The 22,568-nt window shown below is 40.9% G+C and overlaps 1 protein-coding gene across 2 annotated transcripts in view; it reads right to left on the reverse strand.

The window, feature by feature from the left end:
• Nucleotides 1-20,597, reverse strand: part of LOC140195075 (PGAP2-interacting protein-like) — an 81,258-nt gene extending 60,661 nt beyond the window's left edge. The window contains exons 1-5 of one of the 2 annotated variants that reach the window (XM_072252723.1): nucleotides 20,464-20,597; nucleotides 13,259-13,450; nucleotides 8,173-8,293; nucleotides 7,493-7,647; nucleotides 3,290-3,497 (exon numbers count right to left, since the gene is read on the reverse strand). In XM_072252723.1, coding sequence (XP_072108824.1) covers nucleotides 3,290-3,497; nucleotides 7,493-7,647; nucleotides 8,173-8,293; nucleotides 13,259-13,450; nucleotides 20,464-20,506 — 719 coding nt within the window. In that variant the 5' untranslated portion in view covers nucleotides 20,507-20,597. Of the gene's footprint in view, nucleotides 1-3,289; nucleotides 3,498-7,492; nucleotides 7,648-8,172; nucleotides 8,294-8,671; nucleotides 8,727-13,258; nucleotides 13,451-20,463 lie in introns of those variants that run through there. The other variant, XM_072252724.1, reaches the window with a different exon arrangement.
• Between the last annotated feature and the right edge of the window lie 1,971 nt (nucleotides 20,598-22,568).

The following is a 22,568-nucleotide window of genomic DNA, read 5'->3' on the forward strand; positions in this document are numbered from 1 at the left end:
CTCAAGAGAGTGCAAATCCTTTGAAACCCACTTCCTCGAAAGGCCCAGTCATTGAATATTTTTTAAGAGGGAGTTAGATATTTAGTATATAGGGGGTAAAAAGTTAATATGGAATGGAGATTACAATCAGATCAGCCAAGCCTTTATTAATATTTGAGCAGGCCTGAGGAACTCCATGTACAAAGAGGAATGACAATTCACCTTCTGTGAATAATTATCCCTTTACCCACAGTAATTGAATGGTAACACATATTGTATAACATGTACAATTAACAGTGAATGATGTTCTGACATTCTTAAAGGTAAATAATTTATCTTTTTCCTATTCATAATTCATCTACAGCAACTTTTCTTTGGATCAGGTTGAGAGATTCAAGTAAAATGAAAAAAGATGCTCGCAAAATCTGTAAGAATTTAAGAAAGGGAACAGAAAAGGGATCACTTGAGTCTAACAGCACAATGTGTTTGAAGGCCAGTGAGGAATTAATAGGTGTTATTACCATAGAAAATATGCACAACTCAAAGAATTTACTTATCCAAAATAGAATAAGTAATTTTCATCAAAATCTGGATTTCAAATCAATATGTGCTACAGTCAGGTTAGAACATTCCCTATGGATCTTTTTTTGGTCTTGCAAAGCTCTAAAAATGGATCCTACAAATGATTTTAATTCCACGTCCCATTCTCATTCTTATATGTCAATCCATGGCCTCCTCTACTGTCAAGATGAAGCCACACTCAAGTTGGAGGAATAACACCTTATATTCTGTCTGGGTAGCCTCCAACCTGCTGGCATGAACATCGACTTCTCTAACTTCCGTTAATGCCCCTCCTCCCCCTTCATACTCCATCCCTTATTTATTTATTATTCCCCCCCCCCCTTTTTCCTCTCTCTCTTTTTTCTCTCTCTGTCCCTCTCACAATCACTCCTTGCCTGTTCTCCACCTTCCTCTGGGCTCCCCTCCCCCTTTCTTTCTCCCTAGGCCTCCCGTCCCATGATCCTCCCCCTTCTCCAACTCTGTATCCCTTTTGCCAATCAACTTTCCAGCTCTTAGCTTCTTCCCTCCCCCTCCTGTCTTCTCCTATCATTTCGGATCCCCCCCCCCACTCTCAAATCTCTTACTATCTTTTCTTTCAGTTAGTCTTGATGAAGGGTCTTAGCCTGAAACATCAACTGTACTTCTTCCTGTAGATGCTGCCTGGCCTGCTGCATTCCACCAACATTTTATGTGTGTTTCCTGTAAATGATTTGTTGAGAGTTTGTGAAATTTCCATAAAGTTACCTAGAGTCATATTATAGTGTCAACTATACACAGTTGTAAAAACATTTGCCTCGGACACCCACTTCCCTTGGATCAACAGGGCAAATGGGAAAAATATTCAGATTGATTAAAAAAAAGCAAAAAAAAATGTTTGTCATGAAATAATTATAACATGTTGAAAAATAAAGCCCATAATATTATTAGAAACATAAATTTTTGGAAACAAGTCTCGTAATGTTAGTTTCAGTATTTCCACATTTTCAGAAGCACTGTTATTGTGGAAATGTGATTTGGCCTTGTCTGTCCTTCCAACAATCACTAGACAAGCACCCAGCCTCCAATGTCATTGTTTAGAGGTGTTCCTCTCACTAAATTTAAAATAAACTTACAAAAGTAATTGGTAGGCAGGCACTATGCAGATGGAACCAAAGAGCTAGGTGCATTGATACATTGGTGTAGGAGGAAGGACATCAGATTTTTGGGTCATTGGTCTCACTTGCAGGGAAGGTGGGACCTGTACAGAAGAAATGGTTTGCACCTGAACTGGAAGGGGACTAATACCCTTGCAGAGGGGTTTGCCAGTACTGCGCGAGGTGGCTTAAATCAGCATTGCAGGGGGATGGGAACCAGAGTGCCATAACAGATAATGGAGAGGTTGGGGAGTCAGGTATTGAAAAAGGTAGAGCACCGTGCGACGGATGTCCTGAGTTGCATATATTTCAATGCAAGAAGTATCATAGGAAAGGCAGATGAGTTCAGGTCATGGATCAACACCTGGAATTATGATATCGTAGACATTAGTGAGACTTTGCTGCAGGAGGGGCAGGGCTGGCAGCTCAAATTCTGGGGCTCCGTTGTTTTAGATGTGACAAACCGGAAGGAATTGGAGGAGGAGGGCTGGCATTATTACTGAAGTGCTCAGTCAGGACAGTCAGGAGAACTTGTCTAGTGAGGCATTATGGGTGGAACTGAGTAATAAGAAAGATATGACCTACATTACAGACCATGAGATTTAGAGTAATGCGGGGACTGGCGGAGCGGGGGTGTGTGTGTGTGTGTGTGTGTGTGTGTGTGTGTGTGTGTGTGTGTGTGTGTGTGTGTGTGTGGAGTACATGCATTGGGGGCACGTGAGAGAGGGGTGAGAGAGATATTTGCAGATGACATCAAGATGGGGTGTACAGTGGACAGCGAGGCTTGCAGTGGGATCTGGACCAGTTGGAAAGATAGGCTGAAAAAACAGATGGTAGGGGTAAGGACGTCTATGGTCCCAGTGCATATCGATGGGAGTTTAAATGTTTTGGCAGGGACTAGATGGGCCAAAGGGCATGTTTCTGTGCTGTACTTTTCTATAACTCCACGACTCCTTGATTGTACCCTAATCCCCTCTTACAGCCAGTACCACCACCCTGTTCGAACATAGTCGCCTCTAACACCCCCAATCTCAAACACCATCTCCTTCTCCCTCTTAAACATACACGAATCAAATCGGGAAGAACTAAATGAGCAACATTGACAGTGACACCGCACTCTTATATTCAAAGACTCCTGAGGACCTTCATTAGTCATCTCCAGCTTGCTGCTTGAATGATATTTCAGCTCACAGTTCAATATGAAGTGCTTATCCATTCAAGAACAAGGACTGCAAACGAATGAGTCAGTAATTACATGGTGGAAATAAAAACAAATGTCTGAATACATTGGATGACAACTAATCACTTCAGATATCAACGATAATAAAATATTTAAATAATAAACTGCTAATGAAATAAAAAACAAATAATGCTTGGAATATCCAATGTCAGTATTTGTGAAAAGACCTTTCACTAAAAGTTAATACTCTATTAATGCTTGGTAAGAATGGTCATTGCAGTTCAAATGCACCAGAGTCAGGGTTATAAATCCATCATAGAAGTTGAACATATCCCAGGCAGACAAAACAACTTTACATTGGTCCTGTTTCCAAAAGGTATACTGTTGCAGAAAATTCTGACCCATAATTGAGCTCTTCATGTAACCCATGACTTACCCATAAGGATTTGGATCTGGTCCAGTATCTGGGTGGCCACTCACCGCCCACCGTGAAACAAGAGAGACCTCCCCGAATATCCAGTGTATGAGGAACAATAGACTTCCATAGGCAGCTCCACTCACAAGCCAATCGAACCAAACATCAGGTTCCATCTTTTTCACCGGTGATTTTATCTTCTCTTCTTTCTGAGATATCTTCTGAAAATCTATCACAGATAAAAAGGATTTCATTTAAACCAATTTATTACAAAACGTTAAATTGGTTTATTATTATCATCACGTGTACCAAGGAAAAGTGAAAAATCTGCCATTCATACAGACCATTTAATTTTGTTAATGCATTGTGGTAGTACAAAGAGAAAATAATATCAGAATGCAGAATAAAGTGTTCTCATTACTGAGAAAATGCAGTGCAGGCACACATTTAAGTTGCAAAGCCGAGGCAAGTTAGATGATGAGGTCAAGAATCCATCTTACTGTACTATCGTTCAATAGTCTTACAATAATCATTGTAAGAGACAGATCTCTTGTCAGTTAACCACAGATGAACTCATGGAACTGAGAAACTTCAGATGATCCAGCCAGTTGAATATACTGTCAAATGCCAAGTGGAACACAAGTAAAACTGCAGATAAAACAGTTACTGGAAGAACTTAGCCAGTCAAACTACATCAGCGGAAAGGCTTTCTTTGTCCACAGATGCTGCTGACTGGCTGGATTCTTCCAGCATTCTGCGTTCCATTCTTCGGGAAAAGAGTAGTTAATATACAGCAACAGTGGGGCAAAAAAAAATCTGATTTATTCACAAAATTGTTAAGGGTATTCATGCTGACTGTGTTAAATGACATATCCCTAAAATTTTCATTTAACATTTGTAGGGAACAAAGAGCTGAGTTGTAGGTGTGCCTTAAGCAAACATAACAGGTACAGCTACAGATGGCAGGGGGGTGGGGCGGGAGAAGAAAATAACTAGAACGTCAGATTCCGGAAATCTGAAAGTAAACATGCTGAGAACACTCAGTAACACACATGGAAAGAGATACCATTAACGGATCACATCAGAGACACTGTTTCTGATATGGGCAAAGGTCCGGCAGACAGAGTACATATTGCTAAATGTGAGATCATCCACTTTGGGAGGAAAAACAGAAGATCTGATTATCATTTAAATGGTGAAAGATTGCAGTATTGCTGTTGTGCAGAGGAACCTGGGAGTGCTTGTGCATGAAGACAAATAAAACGTTGGCTTTCATTGCTCTGAAGAGAGCTCGTATTTAACAGCAGGGAGGTAATGCTGCAACTTCACCTGGTACTGGCAAAGCTGCAGCTGGAGTACTGCATACTGTTCTGGTCTCCTTACTTGAGGAAAGATATGTTAGTTTTGGAGGCAGCACAGATGAGATTCATCGGGTTGATTCTGGAGATGAGGGGATTAGCCTAAGAGGACATATTGAGTCACCTGGAACAATACTTGGTGGAATTCAGAAGATTGAGAGGGGATCTTATAGAAAAATATAAAATCATGGAATGGATAGATAGAGGTAGGAAAGTGGTTTCCACTTGTAGGTGAGACTAGAACCAGGGGACGTGGCCTCAAGATTCAGGGAAATGAGGAGATACTGCTTTTCTCAGAAAGTAGTGAATCTATGGAACTCTCTGCCCAGGGAAGCATTAGAAGCTACCTCATTGAATATATTTGCACAAGATAGATGGATTTTTGCACAGCGGGATAATTAAAGGTTACAGGGAAAATGCAGGTAGAGTCCGCAGCTAGGAAACAGATGAGATGTGATCAAGATATCACTCCACTATGGTCAATACACAGGGTGAAACAATTACAAAGAAAGCAATTCTGCAACCTAAGTGTTTTTTTTTCTTTTTTAGAGCATCTTTCGCATCTACAAGGTATAACAAAATGCTTCAAATCCAATTAGGTACCTTTTGAAGAGTACTGAGTACTATAAAAATCAGAACAGCAATGGGCATACAGCAAAGAGGTTTCACAGACTGTATTGAAAAAGGTAGCCTGATGTTCCATTTTCATAGTAGTGGTTGAGGGATACCTATCAGCCACTCTACTAGAAGGAACGTTTCTTGCTCTCTCCATAAGTTTTCTTCTTAAAGCATTCTATTTAGCAACTCAACCAAAAGACCTAACCTCAAAAGTTCAATTATCAATTCTGCATTGAAATATCAACCTAGATCCTGTAATCAAATCTTTGGTGTAGAAATTAATATCCCAATCTTCTATAAATAACTGTCAATGCTAAACAAACAAGGCTTCTAACTACTTACCTATCAGTTTCTCTGGATCATCAAATTCCATTTCTAAATGCCTTGAACACATCTATCATCCTATTTCCAACAGAAAATGTATTCTAATGGGCAAGGTTGTACGGAAGAACAGCAGTTACCCATGCTGCAAGTCTCCCCTCTCCACGCCACCAATGTTGTCCAAGAGAAGGGCATTAGGACCCATACAGCTTGGCACCGGTGTCATCGCAGATGTGTGGTTAAATGCCTTGCTCAAGGACACACATGCTGCCTCAGCCAAGGCTCGAACTAGCAACCTTCAAATCACTAGACGAATGCCTTAACCACTTGGCCACACGCCAACACATGGAACTTCTTGAAATAACAAGACATGATACTGAAAAACACCATGTATTTCCATACACAAACTGAAAATGGGTTTTAGAATACTATCCTATACTCCAGTGAATGAGAATGTCTTGTTAAAATATAGCATGTGTAAATTAATTTATAGGAATTAATGTACCTCAAATAAATTCAATCTTATTTCAAATAAAAATGAGGCAACCTACAGAGAAGTCATCACCCTGACACAGTGGTGTCAAGAAAACAACCTCTCCCTCAATGTTGCAAAAACAAAGGAGCTGGTTGTAGACTACAGGAGGAACAGAGACAGGCTAACCCCTATTGATATCAATGGATCTGGGTTTGAGAGGATAAACAGCTTTAAGTTCCTTGGCATACACATCTCATGTGGTCTGTACACACCAGCTGTGTGGTGAAAAAGGCACAACAGTGTCTCTTTCACCTCAGACGGGGCACAATTTAGAGCATCCTGACTGGCTGCCTCACTGCTTGGTACAGGAACTGTATTTCCCTCAATTGCAAGACTCTGCAGAGCGTGGTGTGGAAAGCCCAGTGCATCTGTGGATGTGAACTTCCCACTCTTCAGGACAGTTACAGTGACAAATATGTAAAAAGGGTCTAAACGATCATTGGGGACCCAAGTCACCCCAACCACAAACTGTTCGAGCTGCTACCATCCGGAAATGGTACCGCAGCATAAAAGCCAGGACCAACAGGCTCTGGACAGCTTCTTCCACCAGGCCATCAGACTGATTAATTCACACTGACACTATTGTATTTCTAAGCTATACTGACTGTTCTTTGTATATCTTACTGTACATATTACTTACTATAAATTACTATAATTTGCAAATTGCATATGCGGACACAGAGACATAACGTAAAGATTTTTACACCTCATGCATGTGAAGGATGTAAGAAATAAAGTCGATTCAATTCAATGAACGCAGTTTCTCTGCAACCTGTATCCTTAAATAGTTGTGTACTTTGTGACTAATAGAAGCTAGTCTCCAAAGATTTCACCTTTATCCTGGCAAAATCATTATAAGTAATGTAGCTGCATCAAGATTTATCTTCTAACTATCCAAAATTGAAAGTAGATAACTACAATTTTAAAAGCCTTTTCACTGCTCTCTCAACATCAATAAACTGCTTATCTTCCTTTTTCTGTGACATGGTTCACTGGTTTAACCACAGCACGACAACTCTCCAGTACAAAGTCCCACTTCATTCATTCATCCTAGAGTAAACAAAGGAGGCCACAATTTCCTTACCAACTTTTTGTATATAAATGATTTATCCCGAAGAAGTGGGCATTACTAAGATGATGAGTCAATTCCTTGAGCCACTGTGGCCCTTGTTGAGATTTCCCCTGTTCTTATGGGTGGGAATTTCCAGGATTCGAACCTGCAGAAAATGGCAATATACCTGAAGGGAACTTCAACATAAATCTCAGACATTAAAGATCCTGCATGCCCCAGGATTACAAAAACTAAATATTAAAGTATGCTTAGTTTCTACATGGACAACTATTCAACCTTTTTGAATGTTAAAATACTTTACTACTTAATATATTCATTACCTGAACGTATTCTCTCCAAAGTCACAATGGCACCCACAGCCAGTATTAAAGAGTTGAAGGTATTGGATGCCCACACTGGGTTCAGGGAGGTGCACCAGATCCTTAATACCAGTTGCAGAATATGACCCAGAATGAAACCCCAAAATCTGCAGAGCCTACAAATTTACAACATAGAAATTACATTAGCATTCATTTAGCCTTTATGGTAAAACAAATAATTTGGGTTTTGAAGAATTACTGAGCTGTTATTTTACATATTCTTTTCAGCCTTTTTTCATTTCTATCATTTTACTTTACCACCTTGTACTTAGTCTTTTTGTCTTTTTATTGATCAGCCAAAACATTTTAACATGGGCCACACATATTCCATTTCTCACAAATGGTTTGCATTCCACCTGCAACTAAACAAGTTCAATCCACATCCTCTGAGCAATTGAAATTACAGGGCAATTTGCTATAAAAAGTCACCTTCTCGATTAGGCAACCTCACATATTGTAAATACTTAACCATCTTGTTTCAGTACAGGAATGAAATGCAATATGTTAATTTAGTGTGGCTGTCTATTAATGCAACTAAATTAGCATAACTATCATTCAGATGCTTCCTGATTACAAATAACAACTACCATTCAATACTATTATTACTGTGATCTCAGGTACAAGGTGCAAAAGATTACTACCTTTGCTGAAGGTCTCCTGACCACCAGGTGATGGCTTGAACAAGCAGAGCTGAAGCTACACCAAGAGCCAGTGTTACAGTTCGGGTAAGAGGGCAAGAGGCTTGAAAAGAAGCAATGCTTCCTGCAAGACAAAAATAATATTGTAGTTGACTTCCGTTAGAAGCATATGAAAAATTTTTAGATTTTTTGATTTGTGAAATGAAAATAATGCAGAAACTGGAGTACTGTATTTCATCAGCTACTTATAGAGGTCTTTTGTTATAGCTTAATATCACTGGGTTTAGTGATACTACCCTTCCAACTAATAGGCAACAGCAATCAAAATTCCAGTTAATATATCTACAGAGGCAAAGGACAAAGAAAAGATTCCACAATTCAAGAATTTTGCATGTACTGTGTATCAATATAAAAATATTGTTAAAGTAACCACAGCTATTGTCAACAGCCAATGCTTATTGTGACATGATATGGAGCAAATGTTGCCCAGTACAGATCTCACCTTCATAGACCATCTGGATTTTGACAGACGTCACCATTGTTAATTTACTAAACTGTGAGTATCTTTTAATTTCCATTACCCTTCAGTGACTTCCCATTCATTACAGTGGGTATGCCTGCGGTGGCTCACCATGGCAGGACAGATTATGGCAACTTGTCTGCCCAAGACTGCAAGAAATTGCAGAAAAATGTGAATGCAACACAGTCCATCACCGAAACAACCTCCCTTGCATTGACTATCTACACTTTTGCTTCCTCAGGAAAGAAAGCAGCATAATCAAAGACCTCTCCCAACTTAGTCACTCCCTATTTTCCCCACTTCCATCAGGCAGAAGATACAAAAGCTTAAAAACACGCACCACAAGAAACAAGGACAATTTCTAGCCCACTGTTACAAACTCTTAAACAGATATCTTCTATGATAACAAAAAACTCCTGCTCTCGTTACGGCCCTTGCACCTCATTTGACCACCTACACTTTCTCAATAACTGCACACTTGGATACTGCATCGTCCCACTGTATTTCCTTTTGTACTACCTTCATTACTTATGGATGGCATGCCGACAGGCTTTACCCTGTATCTCAGTACCTGTGACAATAATAAACCAACTACTGTACCAAAAACAGAAAACCTTGCAAATATTCAACAAACTAAGAGCATTTGGGGGCGGGGGAGGTGGGGATGGTAGAGAAACAGCTATCATTTTTACCAGGAATGAGCAATGTTAAAATTACATTTCATACTCAAATTCCAGAACTTTCTGTCCAACATGGTGAAGGACGTTTACACCAGATGTACTACAGCCATTCAACAAAAGCAATTTGGAATGAGCAACAAATTTTGACCTTGCAAGAGCCACACGCCCACAAATGAATACATAAAAATAATTCTGAAGCTTCAGCTTCCACCCAGTGCCTACTCCAAACAAAGGAACACAGAGGGAAACGCTTAAAATATCAACTGAGTCGTTTTCAAAATGCAATAGTCCTTCTTTGTGAGTTCCTCCAGCATTTTGTATGTCATGTACAGCAGTGAGTTTTTAAATGCAGCACAATGACTCAAATTGCTTCACAGCACGTCATCTCTTGTGATGACGATGAAGATGACTAATGATTGAGAGTATGGTAATGAGAAACAAGCCGAATGTGAGGAGAAGGAGCCTAATGTTTATAATAGACAACGTTAATGGAAATCTCGTTAAAGCTCTTTTCGTAGTTCACAGTCATTAATTAAGAAAAGCCTTTGGCATTGACTACAGCCACCAAACACCTGTCCAATATGTCCATCGTGACCGAAAGTGTGAGCCATTGGCAGAACTCACTATTGAGATGGATGACCACAAGTATTTGATGAAAACAAAGAAGTCCTGACGAAGGGTCTTGGCCTGAAACGTCGACTGTTTACTCTTTTCCATAAATGCTGCCTGGCCTGCTGAGTTCCTCCAGCATTCTGTGTGCATTACTAAGTATTTGAAGAAAGGTGGGGTGCTGGAGAAACTACCAGTTGGCATGATTCTGGGGAGAGATTTGCTTGTGTTACATGAGTTACTGAGGAAGGGAAATAGCCAATCACATCCATCTGTTAATCCTGGAGTAGGTAGTGCTATTTCTTATTTTGTCATGATTTGCGCTAAAACCAAAACAATGGCTGGGTTACAACCTTAATCTGTGCGAGGAAGAAACCAAAAGGCCTAGAAAGTCACACAGCCAATGGCGCTTTGAGAAATATACTGGCTCTCCTGCCTCTGTTGATAATTGTACAGATGATGTACCCACTGATGATGATACGGAGTGATTGGAGCTACCAGGAGTTCACACCAGACAAGAATAAGTACAGAGCTATAATTGTATCTTGTAGATATCTCTTTTTAAATACTGTTTTTTTTCCACTATTTGCACTAATTTTTGTAAGTTTGCTTTTTAACACACCTAATAAACACTAAATGACTCCAGCCAATTTTTCTTGGGGAAAATTAAAGGTCATAACCCACATTTTTAACATTTAACAGGCATACAGTGAGATATTGAGATCAAAAAGATGTATTGAAGAAGTGCTTTAAGGGTGGAGGTGTGGAGAGCAGTAAATTTAAGATTACAGCAAACAAAAAGATTTTGTGAAATACAATCGCTTGTGATGTAGAGTTCCACCTTTTTGTTTTTCTCTCATAGAACATATTACATTCAGTATTTTCTTGTGGGCATGAGAAGCAATTGATGTTCTCCTGCAGGGTGGAGATAGGAAAGCTAAGCCACCATCTTACTGCAATTTTCCATGTGCAATAAAAAGGGACACCACTGAACAACAATCCACACTAGTGCTTATCTCTCAGGTGTTCTTATCTTCTCAGAACCTGTGCAATACTAGAGAGTGTGTAGGTGAGGATTGCACAAGAGAAATGTACAGGTAAACAAGCACGTTGTTCAGCAGCAGCCCTGGTTTTATTAGAGCCAGAAGGCCCTGCTTGCCTAGGTGCCATAATAACATGAACAAGCCACTGATTGTTCCCTTAAGGTGAGAGAGCCTGACGCAGGTGAAAGGATTCCAACACAAACATCAGGCTTTTGATTGATGTTACACCTTTTTGCACTTTCAGGTCAGGTATTGGCACTGAACCTTTGGCTGAAGCTCTTGTCAATCTTTAACCTAAATGAGTCTATTTTATGTGAAGTCAGCATTACAATTTCTATGAGCAATAATTGAAAAACAATTAGATTCTGAAAAATAAATGTGAAAATGCTGTTCTTACTCAATGGCTTAGACAGCATTTGTGAGCGAGAAAGAGGGGTAACATTAATCTTCCCCTAAACCATGACAGATCAAAGGCAACAAGCAGCAACTCCTCTTTCTCGGCTATGACCAGTGGGATATCGCAGGAATCAGTGCTCGAGCCCCACAGCCCCATCTACATTTTGTGGAGATGACCAAATGCTGTTTCCCAGTTTGCCTATGACAGAAAGCAAGATGGGATGGCAATAAAAGAAGAGAATGTGGAATGAGTCTTCCCCACAGTGGTTTCAGGAATAGTGCATTTGCTACCAGGGCAGAGATTAGGCAGGTCAAATATGTATTTTCTAGAGTACAGGATGAGAGATGTCATTGAAATTTACAAAATTCTCACAGGGGTAGATAGACTAGATGTTGGGAAGGATGATTTTCCCGAGACTGTGGTCAAGAACTGGTGGGGGGGAGGTGTGTCATAGAACAAGGTGAGAAGAAATTTCTTCACACAAAAGGTAGTGAATCTTTGGAGTTTCCTAACTTGTAAGGATATAGAGGCCAAGTCACAAGGTTCATTCAAAACTTGGGACAATGTTTCTAGATATTAAGGAAATTGTAGATAAGGGGACAGTGAAAGGAGATGGTCTAGAAGTTGTAGGTCAGCCACAATATTAATGAATGCAGAACAGGCTCACAGAGACAGACAGCAAACTCCTTCTCCTACCTCTTACATCTTCACATCTTCTAGATTCAATAATTTGAGATCATAACCATATTATCCACTCTTAATTTTGCCTCTGCATTTAATGAAGAGTCTCCGATTAGAGAAAATAGATTTCTTTCTCCAAAGAGAATTACTCTAATTATCCATGCATTTCCAATTTTTTTGTTGTTTCTTACATTTTCCATTAGGGACTGGGTACAGAGATAAGCATTTTATTTAACTGTCTTTATGAAAGTCTAAAGCACAGTTGTATAACCCACTAAGTTTATCCATTTAATTTAATCCACTAACAATTCAAGATGTTTAAATTATATATTCATGTTTGTAAGCTAATTTTTGACCAATTACTTGTGAGGAATTTATCTATTGGGATACAGCACAGAACAGACCTTTCCAGCCCTTCAAGCCACACCACCCAGCAAGCCATCTATTTCATCCTAGCTTCATCATGGGGCAATTTACAATGACCAATTAACATACCAACTGGTACATCGTTGGACTGTGGGAGGAAACCAGAGCACCCAGAGGAAACCCATGCGGTCATGGGGAAAACGTACAGACTCTTTACAGGCAGTGGCAGGATTTGAACCCGGGTCACTGGTGTTGTAAACGCTGTGCTAATCACTAGACTACCATGCTGCCCAATGGATAGTTATTTTATTATGTAAGCACCAAAGGAAGCTCCATCACATTTTATTCTCATTATAAGATGTAGGATTCATTGTGTATGGGCAGACATCAAGCAGAAACAAATGAGCTCAGCTGCAAATCCCTGTCAAACAATCTACGCACACTTGCAAGGTTGAGTCACAAAGAATGAATACTGAAGTTAACTATCAGAGTACTTGCGGCCTTCTGAAAGAACTAGTGGATAAACCAGGCTGTGATTCAACTTCATACCTTATGTTGTAATCAAGTAATCTGGGACAAGTGAAAATCAATACTCCACCCCTCACACCAGAAAGATTTTCTTTTTTTGTGCTGGTGCGAATTTGGTGCTTTGGGATTTGTTTTAATAACAACCTGATCTGTGATGGTATAAACAGGCTGACTCATAGCAGTTGTTTAGAATGGAGCAGGTGCAGACATAAGGATAAATACTTGATATTTTTATGAGCTATCGCAAAGCAAGGCACTCACTTACCTAGAGTGATTAGTCTGAGAAAGGCAATGACATACTTGTTGTTGGCCAATTTCCACACTGTTGTGCTGCTCAATATTAAAGGTGTGCCGTAAACTGCAGCAAGGATTTCATAGCCGGTGATTTCCAAAACCTGAAGCGGGAAGTACCAGAGCATAGGGGCCAAGCCATAATAAAGGGAGAGGGAAATGTAACCTGAAAATTGAAATTCATAGTAGCAGTTTAGTCAAAAGAACAGCACAGAATTATAAATTTAATTGAAAGAGAAAAAGCCAATTGTTTCAACATAGAGACATAGAAAACCTACAGCACAATACATGCCCTTCAGCCCACAAAGCTGTGCTGAACATGTCCTTACCTTAGAAATTACCTAGGGTTACCCATCATCATCATTAGGTGCCATGCCCAGTTTGAGCTTTGACTGCCATGGCCCACAGATTCCTGTTTCAGGTCAAGTTAGGGTTACCCATAGCCCTCTATTTTTCTGAGCTCTATGTACCTATCCAAGAATCTCTTCAAAGACCCTATGGTATCCGCCTCCACCACCGTCACCGGCAGCCGATTCTAAGCACTCACCACTCTCTGTGTAAAAAAATTACCTGACATCTCCTCTGGTACCTACTTTCAAGCACCTTAAAACTGTGCCCTTTTGTGCTAGCCATTTCAGCCCTGGGAAAAAGCCTCTGACTATCCACATGATCAATGCCTCTCATCATCTTGTACACCTCGATCAGGTCACCTCTCATCCTCTGTTGCTCCAAAGAAAAAAGGCCCTGTTTACTCAACCTATTCTCATAAGGCATGCTCCCCAATCCAGGCAACAGTCTTGTAAATCTCCTCTGCACTCTTTCTATGGTTTCCACGTCCTTCCTGTAGTGAGGTGATAAGAACTGAGCACAGTACTCCAAGCGGGGTCTGACCAGGGTCCTATGTAGCTGCAACATTACCTCTCGGCTCCCAAACTCAGTCCCACGGTTGATGAAGGCCAATGCACTGTATGCCTTCTTAACCACAGGGTCAACCTGCGCAGCAGCTTTGAGTGTCCTATGGACTCAGACCCCAAGATCCCTCTGATCCTCCACACTGCCAAGAGTCTTACCATTAATACTATATTCTGTCATCATATTTGACCTACCAAAATGAACCACCTCACACTTATCTGGGTTGAACTCCATCTGCCATTTCTCAGCCCAGTTTTGCATCCTATTAATGTCCCGCTGTAACCTCTGACAGCCCTCCACACTATCCACAACACCTCCAACCTTTGTGTCATCAGCAAACTTACTAACCCACCCCTCCAATTCTTCATCCACGTCATTTATAAAAATCACGCAGAGTAGGGGTCCCAGAACAGATCCCTGAGGCACACCACTGGTGACTGACTTCCATGCAGAATATGATCTGTCTACAACCACCCTTTGCCTTCTGTGGGCAAGCCAGTTCTGGATCCACAAAGCAATGTCCCCTTGGATCCCATGCCTCCTTACTTTCTTAATAAGCCTTGCATGTAGTACCTTGTCAAATGCCTTGCTGAAATCCATATACACTACATCTACTGCTCTTCCTTCATCAATGTGTTTAGTCACATCCTCAAAAAATTCAATCAGGCTCATCCAAGATTCGTCATTCAATCAGGATGCTGTCCAAGTTGCATACCATCTTGGACAACGTCTCCCATCCACTACATAATGTACTGGTTGGGCACAGGAGTACATTCAGCCAGAGAGTCATTCCACCCAGATGCAACACAAAGCGTCATAGGAAGTCATTCCTGCCTGTGGTCATCAAACTTTACAACTCCTCCCTTGGAGGGTCAGACACCCTGAGCCAATAGGCTGGTCCTGGACTTATTTCCCGGCATAATTTACATATTACTATTTAATTATTTATGGTTTTATTACTATTTAATTATGGTGCAACTGTAACAAAAACCAATTTCCCCCGGGATCAATAAAGTATGACTATGTAAGGCACAACCTGCCTTTGACAAAGCTATGTTGGCTATCCTTAATCATACTATGCCTCTCCAAATGTTCATAAATCCTGCCTCTCAGGATCTTCTCCATCAACTTACCAACCACTGAAGCAAGACTCACTGGTCTGTAATTTCCTGGGCAACCTCTACTCCCTTTCTTGAATAATGGAAAAACATCCGCAACCCTCCAATCCTCAGGAACCTCTCCTGTCCCCATTGATGATGCAAAGATCATCGCCAGAGTCTCAGCAATCTCCTCCCTCACCTTCCACAGTAGCCTGGGCTACATCTCGTCCGGTCCCAGTGACTTATCCAACTTGATATTTTCCAAAAGCTCCAGCACATCCTCTTTCTTAATATCTACATGCTCAAGCTTTTCAGTCCGCTGTAAGTCATCCCTACAGTCGTCAAGATCCTTTTCCATAGTGAATACTGAAGTATTCATTAAGTACCTCTGCTATCTCCTCTGTTTCCATAATCACATTTCCACTGTCACACTTGATTGGTCCTATTCTCTCACGTCTTATCCTCTTGCTCTTCACATACTTGTAGAATGCCTTGGGGTTTTCCTTAATCCTGTCCACCAAGTCCTCCTCATGGCCCCTTCTAGCTCTCCTAATTTCTTTCTTAAGTTCCTTTCTGCTAGCCTTGTAATCTTCTAGATCCCTATCATTACCTAGTTTTTTGAACCTTTCATAAGCTCTCCTTGTCTTCTTGACTAGATTTACAACAGCCTTTGTACACCACGGTTCCTGTACCCTACCATCCTTTCCCTGACTCTTTGGAACGTACCTATGCAGAACTCCACGCAAATATTCCCTGAACATTTGCCACATTTCTTCCACACATTTCCCCGAGAACATCTGTTCCCAATTTATGCTTCCAAATTCCTGCCTGATAGCCTCATATTTCCTCTTACTCCAATTGAACACTTTCCTAACTTGTCTGTTCCTACCCCTCTCCAATGTTATGGTAAAGGAGATAGAACTGTGATCACTATGTCCAAAATGCTCTCCCACTGAGAGATCTGACACCTGACCAGGTTCATTTCCCAATACCAGATCAAGTACAGCCTTTCCTCTTGTAGGCTCATCTATACATCGTGTCAAGAAACCTTCCTGAACACACCTAACAAATTCCACGCCATCTAAACCCCTCGCTCTAGAGACATGCCAATTGATATTTGGGAAATTAAAATCTCCCACCACAACAACCTGTTAGTATTACACCTTTCCTGAATCTGTCTCCCTGTCTGCTCCTCAACATCCCTGTTACTATTGGGCGGCCTATAAAAAACACCCAGTAAAGTTATTGATCCCTTCCTGTTCCTAACCTCCACCCACAGAGACTCTGTAGACAATCCCTCCATGATGTCCACCTTTTCTGCAGCCGTGATACTATCTCTGATCATCAGTGCCATGTCCCCACCTCTTTTGCCTCCTTCCCTGTCCTTTCTGAAACATCTAAAACCCACCACTTAAAGTAACCATTCCCGTCCCTGAGCCATCCAAGTCTCTGTAATGGCCACCACATCATATCTCCAACTATTGATCCACGCTCTAAGCTCATCTGCTTTGTTCATAATACTCCTTGCATTAAAATAGACACATCTCAAACCGTCCATCTGAGAGCGTCCCTTCTCTATCACCTGCCTATTCTCCCTCTCGCACTGTTCTCAAGCTTTCTCTATTTCTGAGTCAACAGCCCCTTCCTCCGTCTCTTCAGTTTGGTTCCCATCCCCCAGCAATTCTAGTTTAAACTCTCCCCAGTAGCCTTAGCAAACCTCCCGCCAGGATATTGGTCCCCTGGGATTCAAGTGCAACCCGTCCTTTTTGTACAAGTCACACCTGCCCAGAAGAGGTCCCAATGATCCAGAAATCTGAATCCCTGCCTCCTGCTCCAAACCCTCAGCCACGCATTTATCCTCCACCTCATTCTATTCCCATACTCACTGTCACGTGGCACAGGCAGTAATCCCGAGATTACTACCTTTGCGGTCCTGCTTCTCAACTTCCTTCCTAACTCCCTGTACTCTGTTTTCAGGACCTCCTCCCTTTTCCTACCTATGTCGTTGGTACCAATATGTACCACAACCTCTGGCTGTTCTCCTTCCCACTTCAGGATATCTTGGACATGATCAGAAACATCCTGGACCCTGGCACCTGGGAGGCAAATTATCATCCATGTTTCTTTCCTGCATCCACAGAATCGCCTGTCTGACCCCCTAACTGTAGAGTCCTATTTGACTTGTGTCTTTACCCAAAGTTAGCATTCTCTAGTTAAGTTTCAAATTGGAGTGTACTTTTGATGTGTTTTCTCCCCCCATTCGTGTGATCACACAGATTCACAATAACATTTATGTACCATTCAGCTACTACCTTTTGAATACACATTATTTTGCACCGTATACCCAAATCAAAAATAATTCTAAATAATTAGAATCTTAATTGTTCAAAATAATCAGTTTCCAGAGCCAATGAATGCACTCATCAGGCACCTTATGAGCAATACAGCCAACATGCTGGAGGAACTCAGCAGGTCAGGCAGCATCTAGGAAAAGAGTACAGTCGATGTTTCGGGCCAAGACCCTTCGTCAGGGCTGGAAAAAAGATAAGTCTGAAAAAGAAGGTAGGGGAAGGGGAAGAAGTGGTACAAGGTGGTAGGTGATAGGTGAAACTGGGAGAGGGGACTGTTAATTCATGTATTTTATAACATCAAAAATCATGTCTGCTTTATGTCTTAATGATTTACTGTTTTCAGAACATTTCCAAATGAAATGAAATACCTTGTGTAAACAAAAGAGAAAAAGTTAGTGGCAAATACAGTAGATCTGTGATGGATACAGATGCAGAAATTCTAGATGTTGAATCATCCAAGCAAGTGTGAAAGGGTGTACTTCAGGAGATCAAAACGTAAGGGAAAAGTATACAGTCAATAGCATGACCTCGAACACCATCACTATAGAGGGATACCTTGTTATTGCCCTTTTGCACTATCTATGTTAGTAAATGTTATGTCTTGTACTGTACTGCTGCTGCTGCCACATGCAACACAGTTCGCAACAGGTCGGTCATAATAATCCTGATTCTGGGGTCTAAATGCATTGTGCCCCAACAAGAGGCAGCACAGGGTCACAGCACATGAATATGTGTGGATGAGGCACATGTTTCATTTGAAGGTAGAAGGTATTCCACCTTGTTTGGCATAGACACAAGGACGGAAGGGCCTTATTACCTCTTCTTTCAGTTAGTCCTGATGAAGGGTCTCGGCCCGAAACATCGACTGTGCTTCTTCCTATAGATGTTGCCTGGCCTGCTGCGTTCCACCAGCATTTTGTGTGTGTTCCTTATAAAAATTAACTTTTTTTCGGAAGAATGCAACTGGAGGGAAGGAAGTAGCTTGAATAATAAACAGAGGACTATTATTACACATTGTGCTGATATTTAATAAAATGGCACAATTTGCCAAGATCATCCCCAAGTACCGTCCTTCCCACTTTCTTTGTGGAGGTTTGCGGGACAGAGAGGCCATCGAGGGCCGTAACAACAAAAGTATTCCAGAAAAGTCAATACTCAGGGACTTACGACGGTGTCAATGAAAAACAAAACTATTTTCCCCCACATACCAGTGGGGAAATTTAATTTATACTCTAGTTTTTGTATTACTCCCTTTTCTAAAATTATAACCAGAGCTAAATTAATTGGCATTTTAACAGATCCCACTGCACTTATATCGGATTGTTTACTTCGAGACACTTCACAGGAGGTTACAGGCCCTTCCAACCCATGATGCTGGCAATTACACTGACAGAACCAATTAACCTACTAACCCGCATGTCTTTGGAACTGAGGGATGGAACTTGAGCACCCAGAGGAATCTCACACAGTCACGGGGTGAGCGTACAGACAACAGCAGAACTGAGCCCAGATCACTGGCACTGTAATAGCATTACACTAACCGATACACTTCTGTGCTGCCCTTTAACCAGTCCAATCACAAACAAGAGAAAATCTGCAGATTCTGGAAATCCAAGCAACACATGCACACAAAAAAAATGCAGGAGGAATTCAGCAGGAAGGACCTCGGCCAAAACATCGAATTTACTCTTTTTTATAGATGCTGCCTGACCTGCCGAGTTCCTCCAGTGAAATAGAATTTGTTTTGCCACTGTTGTTTTTAAAGTGAATTTAACGTACTTTACTGCTTTATTATTCCTCTCAGGCTGAAGTAAAATGGCCTAATTGAGAACCCAATACAAAGTGAGAGAATATGATTGGATTATTTCCCAATTTAATTCCAGACATTCTCAATTATTGATTTTTTCTGTGCTGCAACCATCTTCATATTTGCACATTTATGAATTGATAAATTAATATGTTTAAATTCACTTTTGGGTCGCTGATAAAAGAAACTTTTATTGTCCCTGCCTCGCTACCAAGAGATGGAATCATTTCTTGAACCACAGTTCAGTCAGTTCCTCCTCTGCAGTGGCCATTCCACAGGAGGTAAGAATTGCCCATTCTGATGTGGAATTTTGATCACATATAGTCGAGAGCAGTGAGACAGTGGCTTCCTTCCCCAAAAGGACTTAACTGAATCAGCTGGGTTTTGCTACAGTCAGACCTATTGCCCCTTTAATTGATTCATACATTTTTTGGAAACAGGATTTAAATTGTAAAACTATCATAGGAGGACTTGAACGAAACCTTCTCAGGTTATTGCTCCAAACTTCCGGATTATTGGTTCAGTTACATACCCAGACATACACCCAAGTGATCTCAGTAAGTACAGAGACAGCAAAGTTCTTAAAAATAATTATAAATATGATTCACGTCGTTATAATAACCTGTACTAGAAAATAGTATCAAAGTTTACTTTCCACAAAATCCGTTTTCAGAGTTTTAAAAGCTGTCATTAATTGAAATGGAGAATTTTGAATTGATATTTCACATTATAAATGATAAGTTAAAAGGAAAATTATTAGGATCATTTTTTGTTTTAAACCCTCCCAATAAACTATTCACAATGAAACGATTAATAATGCATGTGGGTTTAAAGACCATAATTAAACTCTATTCTTGATATCGTTTTCAATATTCTCTGCAAAGTGTAATTTATGTTAAAAGACTTACTTTTATAATTAAAAAAAACGTTTGAATTCTCCGACAACCGACAGTATTTCAACCAAAAGAATGGCAATAAACGCAACAAAGATTTGAAATGATAAACTTACCCAAGAAAACTTCCAAAAGTAAGTCCCTATACAATGTAAACATTTCTCCACAAGATTTACAAACAGCAGTGTAATTAATATCTTGAAGAATTCAGAATACTGTACTAATAAGAAGAGAGGTCAATACAAGTGAGGAGAACAGTACTGGTATGTCATCTCTTCAATTATTCACCAGGGTAGCCACCTGAGTCTGACACCCGCCCTCACAGTCAGGAGGCGGGGCCGCCCCGCAAGCCTGACCCAAAATCCGTGCAATCTGCTTCGTCGGTCAACCAAGTCAGTGGGTTGAGCTGCTGCTGGTTTGCAATAAAACAACTGATTTTTTTTATATATGTTGCTTTTGATCCTAGTCTAACTTCACTTTTGCATGACGGACTATGATGGATTTATTGCATATTTATTCAGTTTACCCGAAGTTACTTGGGTGCGTTAGGTATTAAAATTGCAGAGAGTTCTTTGATCGGAACCTGTGGGGGATTACTCGGTTTGAGCGAAGTTGGAAGGAGCCTTGAACTTGCACGTTATCGATAACAGGCGTGGTTGATAAAATGCAAATAAAAATTATTGATTTTATTTAATTCGCGAATAAAATTTTAACTAAAGGCTATATTTTAACGGATGAAAATGAATACTCCAACAACATATTCAATTGCTGATAAAGCTTTAAAATATTCTGTTCCGGGGCACACATTTGCAATATCTGTTCACGTGTTTACAAATTTAATACAGTGAAAGCAAACCAAATTTTCCAAAAATTGTATCAAAGTTCGGTCATGCTAAAATGTGATCTAGGGCACAATGTTTTAAGCTTTTTTTGTTAAGGGAGATTTAGGTTACAATATCTGGCAGCTATTACATTTGCTACATGGGGAATATGTTTCATCAAAAAGTCTCAGTGGAAGTTTGCTCCCTAGAGTAACTAATAATAATAGTACCTGTGTAAGTACTAATTATGCCTTCATGTTAAATGTATGGCATGCCTGGCACAGAATCATCCAGCTTGAAATCCCTCAAACAGGAGCACTGAAAAGAATTGCATATTTATTCCCCAATGTCGTTTCTTCTTTGCTTCAGTGTTTTAAAGTGCATTTATGCAACTACTTTGCACATATAAACCACCATAACCCAGATAGCTAATTACCTAATAAATTCTCCAATGATGATATTTGCAATTACATTCTTCAAACAGACAACACACTGCTCTGTATAACCTCAAACAACAGGAATTCTGCAGATGCTGGAAATTCAAACAACACACATCAAAGTTGCTGGTGAACGCAGCAGGCCAGGCAGCATCTCTAGGAAGAGGTGCAGTCGACGTTTCAGGCCGAGACCCTTCCTCAGGACTAACTGAAGGAAGAGTGAGTAAGGGATTTGAAAGTTGGAGGGGGAGGAGGAGATCCAAAATGATAGGAGAAGACAGGAGGGGGAGGGATAGAGCCAAGAGCTGGACAGGTGATAGGCAAAAGGGGATACGAGAGGATCATGGGACAGGAGGTCCGGGAAGAAAGACAAGGGGGGGGACCCAGAGGATGGGCAAGAGGTATATTCAGAGGGACAGAGGGAGAAAAAGGAGAGTGAGAGAAAGAATGTGTGCATAAAAATAAGTAACAGATGGGGTACAAGGGGGAGGTGGGGCCTAGCGGAAGTTAGAGAAGTCGATGTTCATGCCATCAGGTTGGAGGCTACCCAGACGGAATATAAGGTGTTGTTCCTCCAACCTGAGTGAGGCTTCATCTTTACAGTAGAGGAGGCCGTGGATAGACATGTCAGAATGGGAATGGGATGTGGAATTAAAATGTGTGGCCACTGGGAGATCCTGCTTTCTCTGGCGGACAGAGCGTAGATGTTCAGCAAAGCGGTCTCCCAGTCTGCGCCGGGTCTCGCCAATATATAGAAGGCCACATCGGGAGCACCGGACGCAGTATATCACCCCAGTCGACTCACAGGTGAAGTGTTGCCTCACCTGGAAGGACTGTTTGGGTCCCTGAATGGTGGTAAGGGAGGAAGTGTAAGGGCATGTGTAGCACTTGTTCCGCTTACACGGGTAAGTGCCGGGGGGAGATCAGTAGGGAGGGATGGGGGGGACGAATGGACAAGGGAGT

The sequence above is a fragment of the Mobula birostris genome, chromosome 3 (assembly GCF_030028105.1).
Source record: "Mobula birostris isolate sMobBir1 chromosome 3, sMobBir1.hap1, whole genome shotgun sequence".
In the NCBI taxonomy this organism is placed as follows: Eukaryota; Metazoa; Chordata; class Chondrichthyes; order Myliobatiformes; family Myliobatidae; genus Mobula; species Mobula birostris.